A 26768-nucleotide genomic window follows, 5' to 3' on the forward strand; every position below is an offset into this window, starting at 1 on the left:
AACAAAAGATGTGCAACACATCGAAAGCTACAAAGTATTGTTGAAAGAAAAACAATCAAAATAAATGGAAAAACATCCTATATTCATGGATTGGAAGACTTAATATTGTTAAGATGGAAACAGTCCTTCAAATTGATCTACAGATTCAGCCCAATCGCTATTAGAATTCTAGCTTCTTTTATAGATACTAAGAGATTCTAAAATTAATGTGGAATTGCGAGAGATTCAGAATAGCCAAAATAATTTTTTCAGTTTTAAAACTAGCTACAAAAACTGGTAGGCAAGACAGCGTGGTACTGACATAGTTATATAGGTTAATGGAATAGAATTGAAGGCCCAGAAAATAGACCTATACATCATTGGCCAGTGGTTTTTCAATGAAGAAGGTAAGACTATTCAATGGGAAAAAGATTAGTCTTTTCAAAATGGTGCTGGGACAACCGGATAACCACATACAAAAAATGAATTTGGACTCTTACTTACCTCACACAATATACAAAAATTAACTTGAAATGAATCAAAGATCTCAGTGTGAAAGCTAAAGCTATAAAACTTTTCAAAGAAAACATAGGGGTCAAATCTAAGTGACCTCAGATTTGGCAATGGATCCTTTGTGACACCAAAATACAAAGTAAATAAATTGGACTGTTAAAAATTTAAAACTTTTGTGCTTCATAGGACACTGATAAAGTGAAAAGACAATCCACAGAACGGGAGAAAATATTTGCAAACTACCTATCTGATAAAGGACTTTTGCGTAGAATATATAAAGAACTCTTACAGCTCAATAAAAAGAAAGACAACTCAGTTTAAAAATGGACAAATTAGACGAACCATGAGAGACTATGGACTCTGAGAAACAAACGGAGGGTTCTAGAGGGGAGGAGGGTGGGAGGATGGGTTAGCCCGGTGATGGGTATTAAAGAGGGCACGTACTGCATGGAGCACTGGGTGTTATACGCAAACAATGAATCGTGGAACACTACATCAAAAACTAATGATGTAGTATATGGTGATTAACATAATTTAAAAAAAGGATAAAGTTGCTACAGACATCCATGTAAAAAAAAATAATAAAAAAATAAAAATGGACAAATTATCAGAACTCTTTTTTTTTTTTTTTTTTTTTAAAGATTTTTTATTTATTTATTTGAGACAGAGAGAATCAGAGAGAGAGAGCACATGAGAGGGAGGAGGGTCAGAGGGAGAAGCAGACTCCCTGCCGAGCAGGGAGCCCGATGCGGGACTCGATCCAGGGACTCCAGGATCATGACCTGAGCCGAAGGCAGTCGCTTAACCAACTGAGCCACCCAGGCGCCCCATCAGAACTCTTTCTCTAAAGAAGATATACAAATGGCCAGTGGACCCATGAAAAGATGCTTGACATCATTAGTCACCAGGAAAATGCAAATCAAAACTACAATGAGAGAAATACATCCTTATGATGATCATACTCAAAGACAGATAATAGTTAAGTGTTGACAAGGATGTTAAATAATCTGGCAGTTCCTCCAAAGGTTTATAAACATAGAGTTACCATACGACCTAGCAACTTGCACCGCTAGGTATATGTCCCCAAAAAATGAGCATGCATATCCACACAAAAAGCTTAATATATGAGTAATTCTAACAGGATTATTCATAATAGCCCAAAGGTGGAAGCAACCCAGATATCTATCAGCCGATGAGTGAATAAACACAATGTGGTACATCCATACAGTGGAATACTATTCAGCCTTTAAAAAGGAGTGAACTGCTGATACACACTACAACATGGATGAGCCTTGCAAACATTATAGCAAGTCAGAGAATCCAGATACAAAAGACTGTATTACATGATTCATTTGTGTGAGATTTCCAGAATAGGCAGATCTATAGAGGCAGAAAGGAGATGAGTGATGGCTGAGGGATAGAGGGAATACAGAAATAGGGAAGGGTGATAGCTAAAGGGTATGGGATTTACTTTTGAGGTGATGAAAATGTTCTAAAATTGGTGACAGTTGCAGATACTGTGAACGTAAAAGCCAGTGAGTCTCTGCTGGAGGCAGGAGTGGGAATAGTTTGCCTTTGGCAGGAGGGGGAGCAGTACATGTGGGTACAGACGCTGGCAGGTGGGTAGTGGGAGCAGGGGCAGTTTACAGAGTCTCTGACTCTTTAAATCCTCACGTCAGCTCTAAGTTAGGCACTGTCTTTATCCCCATTTACAGATGAGCAAACAGAAGTTACATAAAGTGATTTGAGTCCGTTTCACATAGGAATATATCAGCAAAGTATATATAGAAAGAAACCTGCTTTGGGGAGGTCAGTGCTGCTGTCGGCATTCCCGATTAGGTGATTGACAAATCGTAGTTCTGTTTTCTTTATCTGAGGAACCAAAGATACAATCGGACTTCTCTCCCCTCCCACCCCAATTTTTTCGGGCAAATGTTTTTGTATTTTTAAAGCACGTTTTCTTCCCAAAATAACCTCAGAAAAGGCTAGAAAGCTATCCAGTGCTCTCAGGCCAATTATTGTCCTGAAAGTGCTGTTCTTACTATGAAAACCAGTTTCTTAGAAGAAATGCCCCTGCCATCTTTTCCTTCACCATACTGAGGAATCTAAAAGTAAAATCACTTCTTTGTTAAAGCCTACAGCTACTCTTCAGTTACGGGTTGTGGTCTGTCTCTAGTCACTAAATCTGCAGTTTCTGCTTAGGGAGTCCCAGCCCTAATGGGGGCTCCTGCCCAATACATTCCTAAGGAAAATTTTTCAGTGGGTTTTAAGTAAGCCTAAGGAAGGGTGCTGAGTATATTTAGAGGAGTGAAGATATGCAAGATGACATTTCTTGTGACTCTGTTTGCTTGTACCACAAGGGGGAGGAGGGTGTAATTGTTTAGGAACACACGGTATTGTTTTATGAAACATTGTCAATTAAAAATATATATATTAATATTGTCTGTAGGTCCTTTCCAGTCTCAGAAAAAGAACTTATTCCACAAAATTGTCAGCAAATATAAGCACAAAAAGGAGAAGCCTAATGTTCCGGAAAAAGGTATTGGTGCCTTCCATCCTCCATCAAGGTTTCTTGGCCACCTCCATTGTGAATTCATCTTTGAGTAACGCTTCTGTGCACCGCCTTTGCCTTTTCCTCCCCTCGGCTTGCTTCAGTGTCATCGGCTCCTAATGCAGGCGTATTCATTATCTCTAGACTCCGCCGCTAATTGCAAAGAGAGATCTCCTTCACTTGGATTCCTACTCAAATCCCATAATGTCTCTATTTTCAGAGTTCCATATGAATCCTAAAATTGCTGTTTTCATCCATATTTGGTGCATTTTGTAACTTAGTCTTCTTGAGCTCTTATCCACTTATTTCCTTTGACTATTCTTGTTTCTCTCATGTGGGGCAGCCTTCAAACCAGGACCACGTTTTCCTACCTCCTGAAACCTCCGGAGTTTCCTATTCATATGAAAGTGCCCCCATTTCTGTACTTTCTCTGACCCTTGAGGATTCTTGTCTGGGAGGATTCCACTCCGAAGCCGTAACCTGTCTCTTTTTTTCCAGTCTATGTTACTTTGTTTGCCAGGCTCTTCCCACCCCCTTCAGTCACGTAACTTATTTCCAGAGGGCACTAGACGTGCATTGCCCTCCACCATCTCTTCACTCTGAGCATCTCTCTTATTGTTATGATTTTGATGGGCCCTTGAACCTCTTCAGGACTCATCTGAAGATTTCCTTCTTCTCGTAGTTCAGGACTCCTATTCTTATTCCACATAAAAGATAAATCTCCCTGTCTGGTTCAGTCCAGCCATGTGTCCCAGAAGTTAGGCTTTCTTTAGCATCGCCCTGCATGTTCCTGTCGTGACCACTGTGAGCCTACTCATCCGATGCCCATTCGCATCCCACTTGCATGGCCAGATGTGAAGCCTTTCATGTTTCTGGAATGAGCCTTTAAATGCACCTGTCTTCCAAGTGTAGACATATGTGCCTACGCATTCCTGTATGTGACCTTTTACTTCATTTGGGTTTTATTTTTCACCTCCGCTCCAGCCCCTTGGTTTTGTTTTGTATGTTAATATTTTTTTCTCTGCTTCCAGTAGAGAAACCTCACTCTTTAGGTAAAATGTCAGCTTTTATCATTCCTTTTTAACTGATGGTCAGTTGTCTTGATGAAAGTCATAGAAATTATCCAACAGTGTATTTCACAGAAGGCAGATTTGTTTATTTTCAATCCATTTCCTGTATCACCTGATTATTTTAGTTGGCAAATGCCATTTTGAGAATTAAATAGTTAAAATAAAACTCTACTTCATTTGTGTGATAAAGTTTCATATATACGCTGTTTTGTGTATTACCTTCTTTTTATACTGTTATGTGTCTGTCCTAGGAGTAGAGTTTCACTTTCTTTCTCTGTTGTTGTTTTTAGGAAGTGGGGATAAATGGTCAAACAAGCAACTCTTCTTGGATGCCATTCACCCTACAGAAGGTAAACGCAACAGTATTCTCTGTATCATTTCAGGTAGTCTGTGTTGGAAAGGTTTAAAAAGGCATAATTTATATAGGCTCACCCAAGAGCACTATACCTGAGGGCTTGTAATTTGGTTGTTTTTAATTTTCAAATCAAAACTGACAGATTTCTTGACCCTGCTGAGGGTCAGGCAGTGTGTCGTACAAGCTTAATTTGTCAAAGGGGCACTTACAGCCTTTGAACCACATTAACCAGAAATTAAAGTTTTCCGTAACTAAAAATATTCAGTGTTGCATTCATGTTGCAGGCAGATGCTTATGGGAGCCAGAGTAGAGCCAGCGTGGGGCTTTTCTGGTTGGCTGGGCTTGGGCATGTCAGCAGTGTTCCTGTCCTGAACTTCGCCCCAGCACAGCTCCCAGTACCTCTAAATATGTTCAGATGGAATGCTCCAGAGGCTTACGGATAACTGAGGAAAAGTTCCATGTTGACTAGCATAATGTTACAGGTCCTAGGTGCAGATTTTACTTCAAAATTTCCTGCAGCCCTCTTTAGCTGTGATGTCTACCTAATTTCTGTTAAATACTGAACCCTCCAGTGAGTACTCATTTCTGTGACTGTGAAGGGGCTGTCCTTTTCTTACCATTGTTCCTTTTTTTCATTGTCGCTATTTTTAAGGAGCTCAACTTTTTTTTTTTTTTTTAAGATTTTATGTATTTATTTTAGAGAGAGAGCATGCGCCTGCGCGTGTGAGCTGGGAGGGGCAGAGGGAGAGGGAGAGAGAATCTGAAGCAAACTTTGCACTGAGCTTGGAGCCCCACGCAGGGCTTGATCCCACAACTGGGAAATCATGACCAGAGCCGAAACCAAGAGTCAGACGCTTAACCGACTGAGCCACCCAGGCGCCCCAAGCTCAACATTTTTATAGTCCTTCATTAGGAGTCGCTTCATTTGAAAACTAGAAGCAGTCTTAAAGATCATTGAGTCCAGTCCCTTTGATTTACTTACAACCAGAAAGGGGGACTTCATGAAGCAGACCTTGTCTTTTGACTCCCAAATACACTCTAGTTTCTTTCCTGAAAGGGAGAAAAAATTTAAAATGCACATTTGGCCCAAGTAATGTATCAGAAATCCTCATGTGTTAAAGATATTTCTCAAAAAATATTCCAACTAGAGTTTATAGCAAACATGACATTGTTTTTATTCAGTAGGCACAGTTCACACGAGCCAGATATCTGCTTTTATGTCATTGCACTCTTATAAAAAATCCCAGCAGTGTATCTGTTTTCTGGCCTGTTACTTCACATGCAGAACCTGTCCAGAGGACTGTTTCTGCCCTTAGCTGGCAAAGCCAAATATGAATTGCTGTGCTGCTCTCAGCATTAAATGCTAACATCCAAAATGCAATATATTAGCTCTTGTGAATTTTAAAGATATATTCTGCACAGACTTGATAAATGCAAGGCAGTGATGAACAATCAGAGGAATCGAAGAGGCTCTTAAGACCATCTTACTCTTTACTTAAAATGATACTGTTCTAAATGTTTTGTTTTTTAAACAGAAACTCCGTGTCATGTAGAACATGGTATCAGTGTGTGCAGTGAGGTAGAAAGAATGAATAAGGTTGGAATTAGGAGACGTGGGTGTCAGGCTCTGATCTGCCAATAAGGAGCAGTTTTCAGTGGGACAAATTGTGTTTAATCTCTCCAGGTTCGCTCTCCACGTGTGTACTAAGTGTGTGTGTGGTATGTGTTTGGGGGTGGGGTGAGTGATGGGGGGGTAATATATCAACCTCAAATGTCATTTCCCCTCTCATACTTGCTGTTATTACCATGATTTGCTGAGTGGGTGGTGTGGTGCTGGAGGCAACCTTACTCTGCAGCCCTAATTCTGCCCTTTAGGGGGCAGAAAAGTAAATCAATTTCAAGTCTTCTAGGCAGTCCCAAGGGTTTAGTGGGAATAGAGTTATTATTGGTGATATTAATTATATTTATTATTAATGTATATGAATACGTTACAAACTTTGAAGAATATGCACTGAAAACTGCATGTCTTTTGGTACAGAGTGCATATTCACTTTATGTGGCCAGGAAAAAAGGAATCCGTTTGCGCATCGGAAATTACCAGTAATTTAAAGTGACCTTTTTGGCTACTGATTTTCATACCACCCCCTATATTTCCTCATTCAGGTGGTGACTGTGCACTGGGTGAATTATCTAGACGCTTTATTTCATCCTCTCTCACCTATGGCTTGTTTAAACTTTACCTTGGAGAGTATACATACATAAGGACAGAAGATGAAACCGTAATCAGGATAGTGTTAACATGTTTTAGCCATCCTGGGCAAAGGTTAGACAGGAGTTGTTTGTAGCTGAGGTCTATACTAGAAACAGTGGTTCCACTGAGGTGTTCAACTCAGTTTGCTATTCCTGACTTCGGTTAAAGGAGATAACTTCAAGTTCACTCTGCTTTTTTTTACACCATCCTGAGTATAATTGGCTTGCAATTCATTTTTTTTTCCCCCAAAATATCAGAAATCTTTAGGTGCTTAGTAATCACATCTGCAGTTTAAATGCTAAGCTTATAATCTGTTTTAAGCCTTTTCCCCCATGCTTTTAAAATTCAAAATCACTAAACCATTTCTTGAAACTTCTGCAGATCATAAAAGAAGATTGCTTATCAATAAGCCTGGAATTAAAGGTTAAATTTTCAGATAAACCAAGATGACTTGTATCTGCCACTGTATTTATCTTTCTACCGGGTTATGGTGTCCTATGCTCATGCTTAAGTTGGAGGTTTCTAATTTAATTATCATCATCGTTATTATTACATACTTAATATTGCTTTATGGTTTCCAGAGGGTTTTCACAATATTTTATGTAAAACTACTCTTGGCAGGAGCCCCAGGGAATTCAGGAGGGCTTATTAGCCCCCAAATAAATACATGATAAGGAGTGAAGCCTGGCCAACATAAGTAGGAAGAGAAGAAACCAGCACTCTTTCCACTAAAACACATTGGCTGCTAACAATTTCGATTTTTCAGGCGTATCTGAGCCCTTATTTGGCTCAGATGTTGCAATTATAAACGGTATCTTAAGAGAAAAAAACTAAAACAACCCAAACCTGAGACAGAATCTCCAGAAGATTAGTTCCTTTGCAGTATATAAATCTAATTATGGGGGAGAAAAATCTGGTTTATAGTTAACGTGATCCACAACACTCAGACTAACCTTGATCTCTTTTCTCGAGTTCAAAATAGCTGCTATGTAACTTCAACAGGGTCTCCTGGGGTCTTAGATAAGGCTCATTCATTTGATTCTGTTTCCTGTGTTCCATTCAGCATCTGACTGCATTTTCAGCTCAAGAGAGACCAACCAAAGGCCGTGAGATTCCAGATTTGGCTATAATAATTTCAGTGCAGGTTTGATTCCCCTAGTCAGAATGTGAATTCGTGACTCTGGAGCACTCTAGTGGCCTCCCGGGGTTTGGTACAACCACAGTGCTGCTATCTCAAAAAATTCACCCCACATTTTGGGAGCAGGGTTTGGAAAACAAGACAGTCTCTTATTACCACGTTCCTAACGTTGCTCCAGGAGTGAGCTCACATTATCTCTCTCTGATGATACGCTCCAAGTGTGTTATGATTATCGTGGAGTATAAAAACTAACCCTGTGGACTTGTTTCGCAGTGCTTGGGTAGGTTTGTGTGTTCAGTTACAAGCTGAAAGAGAAATGACTAATTTGTTTTTAGAGGACAAAAGCCTTTCTTTTCTCACATTTCCATTAGTTTGGCAGGGAGGGGAATAAAAGGAACTGGCTTGCTGTGTGGATGCTCAGCTTCAGACTGTTTTTCTCTCTGAGCATTTTCCATTTCCTGTCTCTCACCAGTAGGCCTTCCTTGGCTTTGCTAACGTTGCTGGACTCAGATGTGCTGTTGCGTCCCAGACGGCCACTTCTTTGCCTTAGCCTTCCCTGCCTTCCCCGGGTCTTCTGTCTTAGGATAGCGTTCTCTCTGAGTGCTGCCCCTGAAGGCTGTCGTTGGTCTTGGCCTCCAGACAGCACAGGATGTTCTGGGGATAGCTCCTGGGTCAAAGCATGGGGCAGACTCACGCTTACCTCCTCTTCCAAATTCTGGCAAGGTCTCATTATATCCCTCTTTGAAATGTGGACAATCTGTAGGCCCCATGATTCCTTCTTGATCTGGCAGTAAGTTTAGAGGAGATGACATCTAGAGAGGTGGCATGAGCTCCTTTTCAGTGATTTGTGAGAATCTTCGATGTATTCTCACATTTTGCCTCTTCCACTTGGTCTCTAACCTGATTCGTTCCTTTTCTGTCCCCCAGTACACCAGCCTCTGGGACTTGATTGCTGGTGTCTGTCGGCCAGCCTGCCTTCCTTGTCTGCTGGTTTCTGAGCTTTCCCTAGTCCCAGTCTGCTTTTAGGCCTTAACTCTACCTCCCTTTTACAGCCATCCCCTTGGCTTCTCACTGTGTTTTTACTAATTCATCTGGAACACACAGGAAACAGAGCAACCACTGAAAGGAAATGAAACCATTCAAAGGCTTCCCAAAGGCAAAAGAACTAACAGTCCTTGTCAAGGAAGTACTCTTACCTCGCCTTGAGACTCTGGAACTGTCTGGAGGCTGGCTAGGACCCTGATTTTGGGCTATGTTGGGTGGGGGCTCATGGCTCCTTTAGAGCCAATCTAGTCCAGCCTCCACCTTTATTACATGAAGAAACTAGAGACCCTTGGTCCTTCCATTAGTAAATTAAAAAGTCAAGAGCAGAATCCAGGTCTCTCTGTGACTGTCATTTCTGTTACCCCATGGTCTTTGTGTAGAAATCAGGTCATCTTTTCCTAACCCACATGGCCTTTTCTTTGACCTCCTGGGTTCATTCTTTCTGTAAGCAGTTCTTCTGATGGAATTCACCCTTCATCTTTGGAACCCTGCTGTACCCTTATTTCCATAAGTTCTAGATTTTTCTAGGAAGTGGAAGGAGAAGAGGGAATAGGTTAGTGCTTTTTCTGGAAGAGCCATCTATAATGTTGTGTTCATACTGGAGAAGTGATTAAGATTCACCGCCTATAATCAGAAGGGACAACTGAAGGATCTGGATAAGAAACTAGAAATTTCGAAGCTTGTGAATATCTAATAGAAGTTATTTATGTTCATTGTAAACTCATATTCTGGCTTCTTTATACCTATTGGAGGCTTTGAATTTCAAGGCTAATGCAGAGTCATGAAACTTCTTTGGAGTGTTTCTTAACCAAATTATCTTTTATTTTACTGGCAGCTTTTATTGAAGTTTAAACTAAAAAAAAAAATCTTAAAATACATACCAGCACTGCTCTATGTTAAGCTAAATATCAAAGTATAAATACACCAAGACTGTTTCCTGGGTACAGATCTACAATTTAAAAGGAGCCTTTTTCCTAATTTTTGATTACTTGTTTGAAAAGATACTTGGGAGTGTTGCCAAGTAGTTTCTTTTGAATAACTATTATCTTAAGCCTGTCCCACATAGCCCTCTATAATGCTAGATTGAGTAAGGCCAAGCCACAAATCACAGTATGATTTCTGCTTTACATCCTTTTTTTGATGTAATTGAAATGATTTCCTGCTTGTTTTGGAATGGGAAGCCTGGAATCAGTCTCTTGAGGGCAAAGATCTTAACGAATTCATAGCCCTGCTTTCCCAAGGATGTACCTAACCTCATTAAAAACTCAGATTTATACCAGCATATGCATTTTTTCACACCCTGAGTTATTCTCGCTCTGTTCTCTTCCTCTTATTTTAGCTTTCTTTTCCTCCCGTGCGATATGCATTGTTGTATTTCCAGTGTCTCCCTTCAGCTTTGCCTTCCGATCAGCACCTTCAGTTTTCTCCCGGCTCTGTGCACAGGAGTGAGCCACGTCAGACCTTGATTTTCCGAGCCACACTCCCCTCTTTGTCAGAAACTATTTCTGCACCGGTCTTAAGAGATTGGATGGTTTAAAAATGGAAAGATACCTCTTTTCCCTGCTTAAAAGCCCTTAGGCCACTGGAATTTAAAAAGTAAAAAAAAAAAAAGTCCCAATTACTAAACTTGACTGCATGTATATATTCTTAAATGCTTACTGCACTCATATCTACATATACTCGTCTTACTTTTAAATTGGGGGTGGGAGAATGAACTCCTAAGGAAATGAGTGTATAAGAAAAGATGCAAGCATCCCCAGCCTGTTTGAACTGGGAGCAAGGTCTTGCATGGCAAGCGTGCTCCTCACTCTCGACACGGTGACTCCTCAGATAGAAGTGTGTGCTGCTAAATAATTCACTGGTATTCAGTTAGAATGAGGGTGCCTGATACCTTTCTTGGAGCCTTGCTGGCCTGTGGCACTTCATTAAATTATCTCACTAAGCACATTCACCTGGTCCTAGAATTCCGCGAATGGGAGAGTGTTTCCTTATGTGCAGGCATCCCCAGTGTGGGCCAGGTCTTTGCTGAGCAGTCAGTATGTGTAAAAGGTCAGGCCTCACAATTTCTTTTCTGATCGGTCCAATCTGGTGATTGAAAGCAAGTGTCCCAATGATAACTATAAATTTAGAAGCACATATTTAATCTCAGTGTCCTCAGAAGAAGAGAAACTTCTTTAATCATCTTCCCAGGACAGGTGGCCAAGAGGATCTCAGATAGGGACCCTGGCCACATGTAGAAATTATGGTCTGTTGGAGCACAATTCACTCAGATTTGCATACACTGTCTTCCCCACCAAACCTGCAAGATCTAAACACTTAGAAAATGTTACTCCGATGGCCTTTTGGTTCAGTGTTCTGTTAAAAGAGAGAGAGGGCATCTGAATTCTCTGTACCTAATTTATCAAAACAGATTAAAATAAATATATTTGTTTAAAATTATGGGCAGCATTTTATTTCTTTTTCCCATCAGTGCTTTGAAAACTCTAAATCTCCGTTCTCCATTCAGATGGGTCAGGCATTGAGAAATTCTTTCTAAGACCAATGTGATGTCTTATGCTTTTGTGTGTAACTATATATGATCTGTCCTATTTCAGCCATATTTTCAGAAGACAAGAACACCACAGAGCCTGTTCATAAGGTTAAAAATGCCCTATCCATTCCCAACACTCCAGAGCCAACAACAACACAAGAACCCTTGGTGGGCAGCCAAAAGAGAAAAGCAAGAAAAACCAAGATCACCCACCTTGTCAGAACAGCAGATGGCCGGGTATCACCAGCAGGAGGTACTTTGGGTAAGAAGAGGAAGCTTTAGATGAGAGAGAACCAGAGCAAGGTGGTAACTGTCATGGCCACATTGGACAGCAAATGACTATAAGCCAGCTTTGGGTCCTCATTGAAAAATGGGTCTGCTCTGTGGGTTTGGCCACAGGAACATTTTCTTCTCTGGATCTCCTTGAGAACTAGTTTTCCACAGGCTCCCAAATGTACCAAATGTATACGTGTTAAAATCATAGCTCTTTTTCCAAGAGCATTCTTAGAAAGGAAAGGTAATTTTTAGGACTGTGTGTTTCTCCATCTCTTTCTCAGCATGCACAAAAGCAGTCTTCATTAAGTAAATTCCCGGAGATCCTAGACTTTTAAAAATACTAGATGAATCAGTGTTTCTTCATGGTTCACTCTTCAAGTCACTACAAACCATATTATCAAGTATTTAAAACCAGTGGATTAAGGAACCTTAGAAAGCATCCAGCACTTTCTAATAAGTTGATTCTCTCCACTGAGGGAGCCTGAGAAGGCTTTTGGATTTGTTGAGTTCTCTGAGCTGATCTTTAACCAAATCTTAACTTACAGTGAATTTCTCCATTTTCAGTCATGGCCTGTGGTCTGTTTGCTGTTCCTGGTGGCTTTCATAGCAGTAGAATTGTCCGAGGGGCCCAAGTTAAGGAGTGGGGTCAGAGAGTGCCACTGAGTATCCTCCTCAGATCTTGGGGTGCTACACCAACTAAGCACTAGTGGTTTTAGCTATTGTTGCCTTTCTACCTTCCAGCACCCCCAGCATCTGAGTCCCTCAGCTTTGAAGTGTCCCTCCCCCTACCCTAATCCAGTTTCTATAAAAAGGTCACAGGTCCATAATGACCTATATAAATAGAAAAAAGTGTTCAGAGCAAAGGGGAAAAAAAGAGTGAAAGACAAAAAAAAAACAAGAAACAGAATCTTAACTATAGAGAATGAACTGATGGTTTCCAGAGGGGAGGTGGGTGGGGGGACGAGTTACATAGGTGATGCGTATAAAAGAGTACACTTATCATAATGAAAAAATAAATTAATAAAACAAAAACAATATTTAAATGAGTGTATTTTGAGTGTAGTATTTATAAATACCTGATTTAGGTTAATTTAATTGCAAATAAAGATTCATTGCTGAGATAGAATAGGAAGACAATTAGTGAATTTTGTACACATTTTGTGTGTAGCATGTGTACATTGTTAGAACAATAAAGCATATTAAATACCCCCATTTTACCCTGTTACATGAGAGAGAAAGCTCAAAGAGGTAGGGTTTCATTTTTAATACATTGACCTACTAGGTAGAAGTAGGATGAGGACTAGAATCTAGTTTTCCTGATATGTAGTCCAGCAGGCCCCTCTGCTCCTTCCCTTTTCACTCTGAGTTCTGTTCTGTGATTTTGATTTCATAAATTGTTATAGCCTCATTTTCACTTATAGAAAGAGTGAAAGATCTTAGAAATATTACCTTCATCTAGAAAAGCACATAGCACTCTCATGTTCTAATATATGACATTTACAGCCTTTATCAATTGCTTTCTATATTCAAAATGTTTTAAAAGCCATGATAAAGATTCCTCCTCCTCTATAATGGCTACGTAATAAGGAAAGTATACTCATTTCCAACACAATATTTTCATAGCATTTTAGCACCTCTTCGTAAATAGCAGAGGGCCCTTTGTCTTCCTTCCAGTAGGTCTTCAGAACAGGAATAACAACTTGGGATCTCACTGGGATTGACTGATCTCTTTGGGATTAGTTTAGGCCATCCTAAATGTTGGTGTCACAGCAAACCAAATGTTCAAGTTGCCATAGCAGGGCATCCTACAGCTTCATCAGAAATGTTTGCTCAGTTGGGCTTTTAGGGGCCTTTTAGAGCATCCACAGGCCCCCTCGCAAAAGTCCCATCAGTTTTATTTTGGTCAAAGCCCATTTCTCCCTCTTAACTCTGAGACTAACCTATTCTTTGACCTTGGATAAAACACAGCTTCTCTTCCACTTAGTTTCAGGGCATAACACTGTCCGTAGTTGCAATTGAACTTGATAAAAGAGTGTTATTACCATGGGAGAAGAGAATCCGTAAAAGCCTTCGTATTCGGTGGATGACAAGTGAACAAAGAATAGTAGCTCATTTCACGTGGTCTGGCACCGAGTTTCCTCGGTGTCCCTTCTCTGGAGAGAACACAGTGATCCTCTCGTGATGAATTTCCCTTTCGCCACAGATGACAAACCAAAGGAGCAGCTGCAGAGGAGTCTCCCAAAAGTGACCGAGACAGGCTGCCATGACGAGGGCTGCCACAACCCCGAGGCCGCGGAGACGCGGAGCAGCACCCCGGAGATGCCCGCCGTGTCTGCGTTCTTCAGTCTCGCCGCGCTGGCGGAAGTGGCCGCCATGGAAAATGTGCACAGGTGAGCGGTGTGCTCCGCCAGGATGTCGGGGCTCCCAGTCAGCCTAACCCCCCTGTGTGGAACAGGGATAGAGCCACATGGAAGCCGAGTCCTACTTTCTGACTCGATGAGTGGCGGTTCACAAGACTTGGTTCGAGAGCAAGTCATGTTGTAATTAGCAGTGTGGGTTAATATAGGAAAATAGACTCAGCCAAGTACCGCATTTTGAATCTGTTATTCTGTGGCTAAGCTTCATTTCCATAAAAAGCCTGGGAGAGCAGAGAAGCAGTATTATCTAATCATTAAGTGTGTGCTTCGAGGTCAGGCCTCAGTCCTCGGTTTGAGTCCTGCATCCATCATCTGCAGACTGCAAGTTCTTGAGCAAGACGGATCACTGACCTCTCTACCCTTCAGTTCTTCTTCTGTGAAGTGGGTGTAGGTGGCACGCATTTCATAGAGGTGTTCCGTGGATGAGCTAACGCCCCAGCGCTGGCACACAGGAAACGCCCCTTGAGGGTGGTGCTGGTGGCGATGCTCCTGGAAGGTGGTCAGGAAGAAGCCTTTTGCCGCCGGAGTCCTGGAGGGCGGGAGGCCTGGATTTGCCTTTGTTTGCTAAAAAGTCATATATTTCTCCCGGCCTTGGTTTTCTCATCTTCCAGTGAGCATAAGGATATACCCAAAGAATCACAAAGTTGTGATTCTTCAGAAAAGTCTGAAGGCCTTTTGAACTCAGGAAAGCCTCACAGAAAGTATATTAAGTTCTAAGTGTATAACTGGGTATTCTGCTACTTAATGGACCCTTTGGGAAGGCAGAAAAGCCATTTGTAAATTCGGGTATTTCATACTTTTATTCAAGGTGGCTTACACACAGATGAGCTACTTTGCCAGACTCTCAGTCTTCAGTACGGGAGTTTTAGATCTAGCACAGCTTCCATACCCACCCGTTGGGCTTCACTCCCCTTTTCCACATCCATGTTTCGGAGGCCCTGACATAAGCTTTGTCTGCTTCTTGCTCTTCACCTGTCATATCACAGTTCTAGAGCTTCGTCACAGATCGCCTCTAGATAGTTCCAAGAAGTCAAATTCCTTTTCTTGCGTATACTGCAAGTGCCTAATACCAAGTGAATGCTCACAGACATCGTTAAAACCTGTTCACGTCTCTGAAGGAGAGAACACACAGACAGTTCTCCACTCGTGGGGTTTTACAGTCGAATACAGAGGACAGACTTCTACGCATGCAAGAAGACGAACTATATGCCTGCATCTTCCTAAGTGCCCCATAAATTTTGGAAATAAGAGGCAATGTAAGAAGTCAGAGGGGATCATAATTCAGGGCTCAGAAAAGTCTATCACATAGCCCCCTTGCTGCTGCCAGCATTCCCCTTTGAACACGACTGTGGTCACACCCTGGCTCTGCTAAGCAACCTCCCGGGACTGCCGGCTTGCAACAGCAGCAAAGCTTGCCATTCTCCTCTCCACTACCCCGTCCTCGCTCCCCTGCCATCCCATGGCATCAGCTGCTGCCACCTAGCTAAGCCAGGCTCTTGGCTTTGTACACCCCCCTCTCAGGCAAACTGCTGCCCCTCCTTCCGTCTCTAGTCTCGGTCTTCCTCCTGAAGTCCCTGTGCGTACGCTCCCAGACCAGCTGCCACACTGGGTTGTAATTATTCATTGATATATCTGTCTCTTCCCAGTATATTTTGAAAGCAGGGCACTGGTTTTAATCCTCCTGTCCCCAGCTTCCCTAGCTCTTGGTACACCAGTGGATGAATGAACAAATGAATGGGTAGATGAGTAGATGATGTGTTCTTGAAGCATGCCCACCTAAGTTCACCAGCAGGCACAGAGAAAATGGTGTGGGCAAAGGTTCTTGTCTTTAAAACCTCCCATTAGAAAGAACAGGATTGCATACTAGAATCTTACTATCAGTTACACAGATGGTTAGTGTTCTTAATTTCTCGAAAAACAGATCCCCCTGAAGCATCTTAGTTGTAATTTTAGCCCTTACCTGTTAGAGCTACTAGACTGCCCTCTAGCTATAGGCCTCATGTAATTTTACCTGGGTTGCACAGCAATTAATGACTGCTTAGGCACGACCCAAGTTCATAATTTAGAGGGTGATCAACAGAGTTAGGGGTAGAAATATACTGCATTCTTTTTTTTTATTAAAGATTTTATTTATTTATTTGACACAGAGAGAGACAGCTAGAGAGGGAACACAGCAGGGGGAGTGGAGAGGGAGAAGCAGGCCTCCCGCGGAGCAGGGTGCCGGATGTGGGGCTCGATCCCGGGATCCTGGGATCATGACCTGAGCTGAAGGCAGACGCTTAACGACTGAGCCACCCAGGCGCCCCGAAATATACTGCATTCTTGCCATGAGAAATCTTAACATTAAGTTCAGAAACCCAACCTAGGCAGTTTTGCAAGATGCAGGAAATACGAAGTTGGAATAAACCTTTGTGGAGAGCCTGTTTATTTACTAGGTTTCATGAGGGAAAGCTCATTAAATTTAGTCCTAAAATCAGCCCCACCGGGGGGGTCTTTTTGATATCTTTTTAACGATGTTGCAGACGATTAACTTGCCAAGAATGCACAGCCAAACTGAGTTCAGCTTTGCACTAAGATCTTTGAACTCCAGGGTCTTTACCTTTGCTCCCGCGAGCTTGATGCTTGAGCAAGCATCTGTCATGTCCGGGGACGTCATGACACATCTCGCTGCCGCTTCCACCAACCGGGGCCTGTGCCATCAGTCAGCTTGAGCCACGTCAGGTTCCCGCCTCCTTCGCTCTTTCCTTTGACTCAGCTGGCTTCCACCCCAATTTCTCTCTGTCCCTGTTGCTCTTTTTTGTATACTGTACTTTCCCAGCTTTCACTTTTCTTTTTTCTTCTTAATGTTTCCTTTTTCACTACTTATTAAAATTCTTTTCAGCTGTTGTAATATTGTTACAGATTCAATCTTAAAGGTAAAAAAAAAACAGCCTTTTAATTTCATCTTTCTTGAACAAAGAGTTGAACATATTGAACAGTTGGTGCTTACAGCATCCCCACATGAATGAACAGATTAATCCAGAGGTTTGATTATAACACATGTTTTGTTTTTCTAAAATCCTAATATCTTAGGCTAAGTGATTATTGAATTCTGAAGTGCCCAAATGTTGTAATTTATCAACACTATTTGTGTGTGTGTGCATCAAGAGAAAGAAACTTGGGTGTAGCGATGAAAAAGATACAATTTGAATTTTTAAGTAGCTCCTTTTGTTCTACGTACTCTGAAGAAGATACGGTGTTGAAAAGGTCAAGCCACCAGAAGCCAACGATTTCTGCTGTGCAGACCACGGTAGGCCAGAGCCGCGAGTGGATGGCATCTGGTCTTCGGGGGGCCTGCCGGGAAATGTCAGGGGGGCGCCCCAGCCTGTCTTTTTAGAATGAGAAGCTCTACAGAAATTACCAAGAGTGTGAAGGGTTCCCTTATTATAACGGTGAAGTAAATTTTTTCCTACTCACTTACCAAAAGCCAAATGAGAAATCAGCTCAGTCTGGTGTAGTTCCAATCCAAATGATGGGTATTTCTGTGAACTTGCTGGTCACGTCTGGAGTCCCCTCTCCCGCATGTGTTGATTTGGCCCACGCCGCCCCGATTTACGCACACTCCAAAGCCAGTGTCTCCTTGCCGCCTTCCGCTGAGCACATGCTCACCATGTGCCTGTGAGACTTTTGTCTTTTCCTTCATCTGTGTTGGAGTCACAGGCCCTCTGGTCTCAGGGACCGTTGTTTTAATTGGCCTTAGGTTTTAAATTGGGTTGATTATTATATAACTTAGGAAATGAGCCTGGAGGTGATCAGTTAGTACCGGAGAGTTTTCCCCTTGGGCAGCTCGAAGAAAGGCATGGTTCCTATTTTAGTATCAGTGGATCAAGAGGAAGAATGTTGTCTTAGAACCGCGGCCCTTGACTGAAAGTTCCCCACTTCTCAGGGAGTCGCCCCAAACCTGGTGGCACCTCAGGTTCCACCTCTGCGAAATGGAGGTGGTTATTTGGGGCAGAGTATGTTGTTAAGTCATGTGAGGGGAACCGAGATGAGAAAGAGCGTTAAGTAACAAGTCAGCCTTAGGGATTATGATACCGGAAAACTCTTAACCGGGTACTCATCATCCTCTCCTCCTCCTGATAACATATTCTCAGTGGGTGACTTCTTTTGTCCTTCTCCTTGTTTTGCAGAGGTCAGAGGTCAACTCCGCTCACGCACGACGGACAGCCAAAAGAAATGCCCCAGGCTCCTGTACTTATTTCCTGCGCTGACCAGTGAAGCGCCCTTTAGTTGTAAAACATTGTGCTTTACCTACTACCCTAGCCTTGTCTTTACCGAGGGATGCTAGCGAGTCCGTGTGGTGGGAAAGACAGACTGCGAACAAGTGCTCGTTGCCCTGCGTGGCCCAGATTCACTTGAAGCGGAAGTTAGCATCCTGGGCCGGTGTGTTCTCTTGGAACCCAGAGCCTCTGAGGGTGATGTTATCTGTCTGGTAATGAGCAGAAACGGCATGATCCTGGAGCTTTGCTTTCTATTGAAGGCTTTTGACGGTAATAGGTGGTAACTTGGTAAGAGGCTGCCTTTACTGTAGCTCATCCAGCATCTCTTTTACCAACCAGAGAGTGTGAAACTAGTTTCGTATATTACCTAGTTATTCTTTCAAAACAAAAACAAAACAAAACAAAAAAACAAAAACTGACGCACTGCACTAGTTATTATTAGATATTCTTAGTCTTTTTTGTACATGGAGATTTAAGTTCTAAGATGGTTTATATAATAGGTTATACCTACATTTATATTGTAGAATAATATTAAAAAGCCTGTTCCAGAGACTCCCAAGCAGCACGGGCAGGCAGATGTACCATTGTTAGCGGTGTATGCTCGGCCTCGTGGTCCATATATTCTGCACTTTTATATATTTGCCACCAGAGTGGTAGTTTGCTGGCAAAAAAAGAGAGAGAGAAAGAGAAAAAATTAGAATTCTTACAAGCTGAATTTTTTTCTTAGCCTTGAGTGACCAAGAAGAATTTGCTTGGGGCACATTGTGGCAAATATTTTCCCAGACAGGGGAAGAGTCCTACAGATTACAGAATACTGATGTTTTCATGCCTTGAGGATTCTTTTATTTTTTACACAGGGGTCTAAGTGACCAATGGATCGTTCATACAAACAAAAAAGAAAAAAAAAAAAGAAAAATATTATTCAGAAGTGACCTTAGTATTACTTCACTATTCTGAACACATTGAAGACACTCACTTCATGTGGACTTTGAGCTACAGACCTTTTCCATCCATCCCCAACAGACTGGACGGGTAGCAGCCGCTATGCACAGCCTGATTACCACTGCAGGGTTCTAGAGCCATTTCGAGTTGTGTGTTGTGAAGGAGGTATGGAATAAATGATGAGGGAGGTATGCTTGACCAGGGTGGGAGTCTTAGTCATAGAGCCACCTGCAAGTTTGTTTCCTTTCTGTGTTCTGTTGCTTTTGGACATTAAACCAACCGTACACATGCCAGTGCCAAGCGGATTACCTGGCTTATTAGAACATTCGACATATTGACTTAAGCACCTGACATTCACAGTGTCTTGTTTCCTAGCAACACATGCAGAGTGATAGACTTAGTCGGAGGCTACCGATTTTACAGGGTATTTGTCCATAGCACAGAGTGTGTCCCCACTCTCGCATCGCAGCACAAACTACCAAATTTTAATTATTGGATTCCAGCAATAATTTTTATTGGTTTTCAAACTGGCAGAATTTTGATAGCGTTAGTTCGAGTTCGAAGCTTTTGAATTAGATCTCTACATGGTAACAGTTTACAAGGTTTTATCTAGCTTTCTTATTTATACTTGACTCAATTGTAATGATGATTTTTTTTTTTTCTAATCGTAATTTGACCTAATAGCCATACAAAAAAAAAAAAATGACTCTATTAGTACTGACTAGGTTTAGCTTTTCATAGTTGTAGATATTACTTCAGTTTCGGTGCTGGAAAATATGTACAACATACTAACAGAATTGAAAAAGAATATAGGGATTTGGTTTGTTTGTTGTTGTTGTTGTTTTCAAAGCAGGTAAAGAGGGCAGCAGAGCATTGGAACGGTGTCCTCAAAAATGCATCATCATTGTGGGCATGGAGGAAGAAGGAAATAGGAAGCTAGGTTAGTCAGAGGTTAAAGCTTAACCCTATTCACATAGAAATAAATCCGGTGAGCAGCCCCAGATTTTAGCGTAAGATTTTTACTATGATGCTGTTTTATTAAGATTTTCTAAACTTCAAAACACAAAGTGAATGTTTGAAAATTGCTGGGTCCCGGTGTTGGTGGCTGTTGGAGTTTTTGGACCACTTGCTAGCAGTGATTTAGAAATTATAATTAGCTAAAAATCCAGAAGAAAGAGAAACCAACAACAAAAATGGTTTGGTGCAGAACATGCATCTTGACAATGGTACTACCTTGTTACTCTGTGGAACACGTTAGAATAGATCTATTTTTGCCAGAGCACCCTCCTTCAGTCCTCCAGTTACATTTCACTAGATTTCCTTAAGAGATTGCTGTATATTCATGGGACCTTTTTTAAAAAGAAGCAAAACAAAAGATTACTTTTTTCTATGTGATTAATATCTTACTTGATCTGCTTTTCCTAAACCTCAGTGGCTTTTCCCTTAGGCAGGGGTGGGGTGGGAGGGCAATCTACTGGATATGACTGTTTTCAGATACTTAAAAAAAAAAAAAAACCTTTTTGTAGAAATGCTTAATTTTTAAGCGGTTAGGCACTGAGAGTAGCAGAAATCCTGCAAAGCTTTATAGTCCTTTAGACACTCGCCTTGTTTCTCTGAGTGAAGTCTTGATTTCAATAATAGTGCTTTTCTCATGCCCTGAATCCACTGGAGAGGGGTGTTGGTATTTTCAGGTAACAACATTTGTTAGCACAAATATTTCAGACCAACTTGTAGTGCCCCCCCACCTATCATTTTCATTTCATTTCTCTCATTCTTTTGTATTTTGGAAAATCATATTGCTATGGTGTGTACTTTAATCTGCCAGCAAACACCATCGACACTAACATTTGTCCCACAAGCATCCTCAAGAGAAAAAGTTGTTGCACCTTATGTATATCTCAAGCAAACCAAAATATGATGCTTTTCTGCTTTGTTTTATTCTAAATTGTTGTATCATATCTTTCTGAAAAACCATTCTGAATCTAGTTGAAATTATCGATATTTATGCTTTTAACCTTAATTTCTGGATTCAAACCTGTATATAAATCTTTTGAAAAAAATTGTCCTAGCCCTTCTCTGTGATGCCGAAATGGATGATTTCGTCTCAGATGGAGACGCAGTACTGTTCCAGTTTTCTTTAGCCTTTTATTTATTTAGTTATTCTGGGTATTTTCCTATGTAATTTTGAAGTGTGTAGAGTATATTATAGTAACTGAAGCTGCAGCTCTACAAAGCTGAGTGAAAGAAGAAAAATACTGTAAGACATCCTTCTTAAGTTTTTATTCGTTTGAGTAACTGTAATGAGATCAGGAAAAGGAAAAACGTCCCCCAGCCACATTGATGATACAGGTTCTTATCCCCAAATTAGGTTAGTTCCCAGATTTTAGATCAAAACGTAATTCGTCAAAGCCCTTTTATAAGGATAAGTCATACTGTTGTAATTCTGACGGTCTTTTCCCCACAAATACCAGAACTGTGTTCATTGAGTTCTGCCAGATGAGCTTTCTACCAGTGCCAGCTCAAAGCCATGCTGAAATCATTCCCACATTATCACTGATTCTAGTTCCTGCCATTAAAACTGCTGGAGGGAAAAAAAAAAAATGGTGGAACACTCTGAACAAAAAGGAGCATCTGAACTGGTCTGGTTATTTATATTCCAACAGGTTTATTCCCTGTCACTTTGTTACCCAGTCAGATGCTACTCTGCCTAAGTCCTAGAAAATTTTGTTTGCACTCTGCAGTCTTTGGCTCATCGTGTGAAAAAGTTTGCACCTCTGTAAAATCTCAAGCAAATTATAAATTGATACGGTGAACCAGGAGTAAGCCGGAAACTGAATGACATGTTTTGTTTGTTCGGGGTGGGGATGGGGGAAGGGAAGGCGGGTATCCAATAACTCTGTTCCAAGTCTGGCATTTGGCGTTAATGTGAAGCAGTGGGACCGCGCTGCCTGCTGAACTACTGTAGGAATTCCAAGCGTTCTGGAGGCCGGCGGCCGGCGACCACACAGGAGGGAAGTGCCACCGCCTCGCTGGGGAGAAGGAAGGAAGTCCGGCAAGGCCTGGAACCGCCCCTTTGTAAAGGGGGAGTCGAGGTGTCCGTGATGCTGTTGAGGAGACTCGCCTTTGATTGCACTGCTCCCTTGAGCCCTCACGTGAGGCCAATCCTAACGGGCGACCTCGGCTTCAAAAGTTCTTTTCAGTAAGTCCTGTTGGCGAGCTTTGTCCTTCCTTGCTCCTCCCTTCAGTGCCACTGTTTCCCACTGCAGTGTTGTGACTTCCCAGACCGCCTTCTCCAGAGAGAACAATGTATTGCTGAAAATGGGCAGTAGAAGCAAATGTCGTTACTACATCTGACCTATAAAGTATTCAGAGTGACTGCTAGGTGGAAATTAAATTTTAGCTTTCCCCACATAGAACCTTGTTTTGCACCTTACACAGAGTGTACTAATTGTTAATTAGCTGTTGCTTTTATTTATACAAGCATTCCCAAAGAACTAGATTTGGATTTTGTTTTTATTTGAGTTTTGGGATTTTTTTTTTTTTAATTATCTTATTTAGATTGACTAACATCGTACTTATAATAAGAAACAGTTGTTCAATTTATCTTACCAGGTATGTCTGGTGAAGTATTCAGGGTTTGATGGACTGCTTTGCTTTAGTGTGGAAATGATAGCTAAGTTTATTATACTCCATATTAAAACACCTTGTCCTGTTCACTGGGGACACTATTTTCTTTACATCTCAGATGAAAGAAGTGACAAAATAGTGAATAACAAGACAAATCTGTTTGACTCCCCTGATACACCTCCATCTGTTTGTGCTATGCTTTCCTTAAAAAAACAGAAGTATACATTTTCCTCACACCCAAAAAAGAGTGTCCTCTCCTGGCCAAATCTTATTTGTGGTGGTAGGACTTATGCTAATAAATTGAAAGGAGGAAACCTTGTACTAAGTTCTATGGCCACTGTTTCCTTGTTTCAGTCCGTGGTCAGAATTGATCCTGCCCTCAAATCGATTTTTGTGCGCAGAACTAGTTATCGTGAGAATTACTACTCCTTCCAAAGATCGCCCCGTACCTTGGGCCAGAACCGGTTACCGCGAGTAACAAGGACCTAATTCGATGCCTCCGCACCCTCCCACCCGCACCGCAAATCATACCTCACAGGCTCTAACCTGAATCCCAGAGGCACGTGGGTTTTGCGAACTAACACCGCTGTCCCTTTGCAGCCCCCAGGGGCTGGCTCGTGTCCCCTGACGCCTCACGTTAGTGCCTCGGCTGTGAGAGCAGCAGAACCTGGGGGTGAGGCAGGTTTGTGACCTGGAGCTCAGCACGTGCTCAGCAACGTTCTTCTCATTTCCTTCGCACTAAACAAGTCTCTTGCTCTCAGGAATTTGTCCAAAAGAAAAAAATAAAAATCACCTGAGATTCCATGTACCAGATTATGAACTTTTCTCATAGGTTTGAATTGCTTACTTACATGTCATAAATTAACCATAGCCTCATTTGACCACCGGGTCTGAAGTCTGTTGACAGTTTCAGCATGACTGAATCGCTCATTTTTTTGCTTTCAGAAATTGGCTTGGTTCTCTTTAGAGTTGGTGTAAACATGCCATGTAATAAATGATTTCCACTTAATGGTACAACAGAATTATTGCTTTCTTAGATGTATGTGTAGTAAAAGTCAATATACACATTTATATAATTTCTTTCTTCAAAATCTTATACTTAATTTGATATCTCTAAAAATTGCACATGTAAGTCATGTGTATAACATGCTAAAGTACTTTAACTGTGATCTTAAAACTGAATAAAAATATTTAATAAAAATTTGAAATATTTTAAAGAGATTATTCAAATACATTTCTTGACGTTCACACTCCTAGCCAGAGGGTCGGTGCCTTCAGGAGACCCTATCCACGAAAAACAGTAGGGAAAATACTTTAACAAAAGATATCTCAGCTATGTCCGAATGTCAAATGCTGGTCTCCCCCAAACTGTTTGCCTGAGACTCCCCATGTTTGAGCCGTCCGAGTTGCTTTCCCCTCATGGGTGGAGTAGAAATCAGCCTGACAAGAAAGAAGATAGGCTTCCTTCTGCTACTTAGGAGGAGAGCCTCCTGGCAAAACATACCAACTTCCCCCGAACTGTAATCAAACTGAAGTGATAGCATTAAGACTATAACCCAGAGTATAAATTCAGACCTCAGTTTTGCTGAATACAATGTCCCGAACCTTAGAACCTTGGATGTTCTCTTAATCTTTCAGAATAGCACATGCCCATGGGCGTGCGGAGTATAAATACAGGGTATAATGATATCGCAGGCTTTGCGTTCAGACAGACTCGCTTCAAAGTCTGGTTCTACCCATTTATTATTGGGTTTCCCAACCTCCCTGAACTCCACCTCACTTACTAAATGATGGTGGTGATAATGCCTCCTCACACTTCTGCTAGGATGAAAAGGAAATACATAGGAAAATGTTGGCATAGTGCCTGTAAGGGGAATGTCCATTAAATGCTAATTGTGGATTTCATTTTTACTCAACTCGAAGGTCGGTATATTTAAGTATATTCAAAAGAGACCGTAAGTATAGCCAGCTCCCTTTTTCAAATAAATTTGTAAGGGCCTGATGCATTAGGAGTAAGCTCTGTCAGGAGATAACATGGTATAGAAAACTCAGAACACGTTACATTCACGTAGGTAACTCACACTTGTATATGTAGCGCTATAGGATTTGTCCATAAAATTAGTCTGCTTGGTGAATTACATGTTCTAGTACTCCGGCACGCTTTTTTGAATTACTGAGAATAAAATGTCTTGTGGTGGGGACGGGGAGCTCCATACCAAGGAATGTAAATTCTAGGACAAAAGATGACAGGTTATACATACGTGTGGTTTGATGGGTCCACGTGGATTCTACAGTACATCCGTCCTTTGGGGTAGAACATAAAGTCTCTTGCAAGGAAAAAGTAAAGTGGTTATCAATAAGGGAGCTAAAACTAATAGCACCGATGCCATTCTGTACATACTGAAAACATAAAATTGTTAATTGTCATTTTTCAGAAACCTTTTCACCTTTTGAAAGGATGGAAATTTTCAAATATATGCAGAGGTAAGAGACTAGCATACTGAACTCCCAGGGCCCATCGCCCAGCTCCAACAAATACCAACGTTTTCTCAGTTCCAGTTTCATTTGTATTTCACCCGTTTTCCTTCATTTCACCTCCCAACCCTGGCTCTGCATATCCCAGAAGTGTGATTTCGTGTATAAATACTTCAGATACAGCCTTTAAAAACAAATATTTTGATATGCACAAATTTTCTTTTTTTTTTTAATGTATCGCCCCCTCACGATTCCAAAAATACGTTTGTTTCCTGCCCAAAGCAAAAGGAATCTGTGAGCCACAAGAAGAGTCGTGCTGGAGTGAAGATTATTTGGAATTAGGTTATGCTGTTCACATTGGATATCTCTATATTTACCTTTCTTGATCCGCAGTTTTCTAAAGAGATCATCAGAGAGACCCTTTTCTTGGCATGTGTTTATTTTTCGTCTTGCTTCCTATGATCTTTCCCTTTTTTTCCAGACAATGTCTAAAAAGGCCCAGGGGCTAAAACTTTTATAATTTTATGTAAAAATTTTCAGGAATTTTCCCTCCAAGCCTGTTCCCACTTATGTTTTCCTCTCCCAAACTCCCAAGAGCGATGTTGGTTGTAGGGGAACAGTAGAGGTAAATTTTTAGATGAGCTCTGGAAGGCAGGTGGCCCAAGATTAAAAAAAATCTGAAATCCTGGGTCAACAGGCCAGAAATTAAAGCGTAAAGTGAAACCCCTCCTGGAAGAGGTAAATTGATAATTCCTACTCGAAGGTTCAGCCCACTTGGAGATCCCTCACCCCAGGGAATTTTACAAAAGGTCATTTTGTCTCAAGGTTGTATATTGCAGAGTCAGAAAAGAAAGATGTGAGGATTGAAACTTTCTTGAGAATGATGGAGGATGAAAGGGGACCAGGGAAAGTTCATACAAATAGGTCTTTCAAGTTCGATGTCTAAAAGTCAAAATGGTTTTAAAGCCAGCGTGAAAAGATTTCCAAGAAATGTGCTCAAGTATAATGATTACGTTTTCCTGATCTTTTCTACTATTTGGCATCATACCTGTGGTGCTTATGAAAGGCAAATTGAATAGATACTATAATTCATATCTTCCAGAAACAAGCAGGAACGTATTGAAAAGATACAAACAGTAGAAATACACTAAGTAGATGCAAAAATAATTAATTTGCCATCTAATTTGAAGCTTGTATTTGAAATACACTTAGTAGGAAAGCAGTATTGATACAGATAATTATTTTTCCTCCAAGATATATAATCCTTGAGATAAATACTGGAGAAATTCAGATGGTGTTTTAGAATTTTAAATTTTCACTTCTCCCATACTATATCTTAGC

At 41.3% G+C, this 26768-nt stretch overlaps 1 protein-coding gene across 15 annotated transcripts in view; it reads left to right on the forward strand.

Annotated features, from left to right (window-relative positions):
• Window positions 1-24169, forward strand: part of BBX (BBX high mobility group box domain containing) — a 268690-nt gene extending 244521 nt beyond the window's left edge. For 13 of the 15 annotated variants that reach the window (XM_032406469.1, XM_032406474.1, XM_032406468.1 and 10 more), the window contains 5 exons: window positions 2942-3031; window positions 4404-4463; window positions 11496-11693; window positions 13911-14097; window positions 18294-24169. In XM_032406469.1, coding sequence (XP_032262360.1) covers window positions 2942-3031; window positions 4404-4463; window positions 11496-11693; window positions 13911-14097; window positions 18294-18381 — 623 coding nt within the window. In that variant the 3' untranslated portion in view covers window positions 18382-24169. The remainder of the gene's footprint in view (window positions 1-2941; window positions 3032-4403; window positions 4464-11495; window positions 11694-13910; window positions 14098-18293) is intronic. The other 2 variants (XM_032406464.1, XM_032406467.1) reach the window with 2 other exon arrangements.
• Window positions 24170-26768: the final 2599 nt, after the last annotated feature.

This window comes from Phoca vitulina, unplaced genomic scaffold (assembly GCF_004348235.1).
Source record: "Phoca vitulina isolate PV1807 unplaced genomic scaffold, GSC_HSeal_1.0 scaffold8, whole genome shotgun sequence".
Lineage (NCBI taxonomy): Eukaryota > Metazoa > Chordata > Mammalia > Carnivora > Phocidae > Phoca > Phoca vitulina.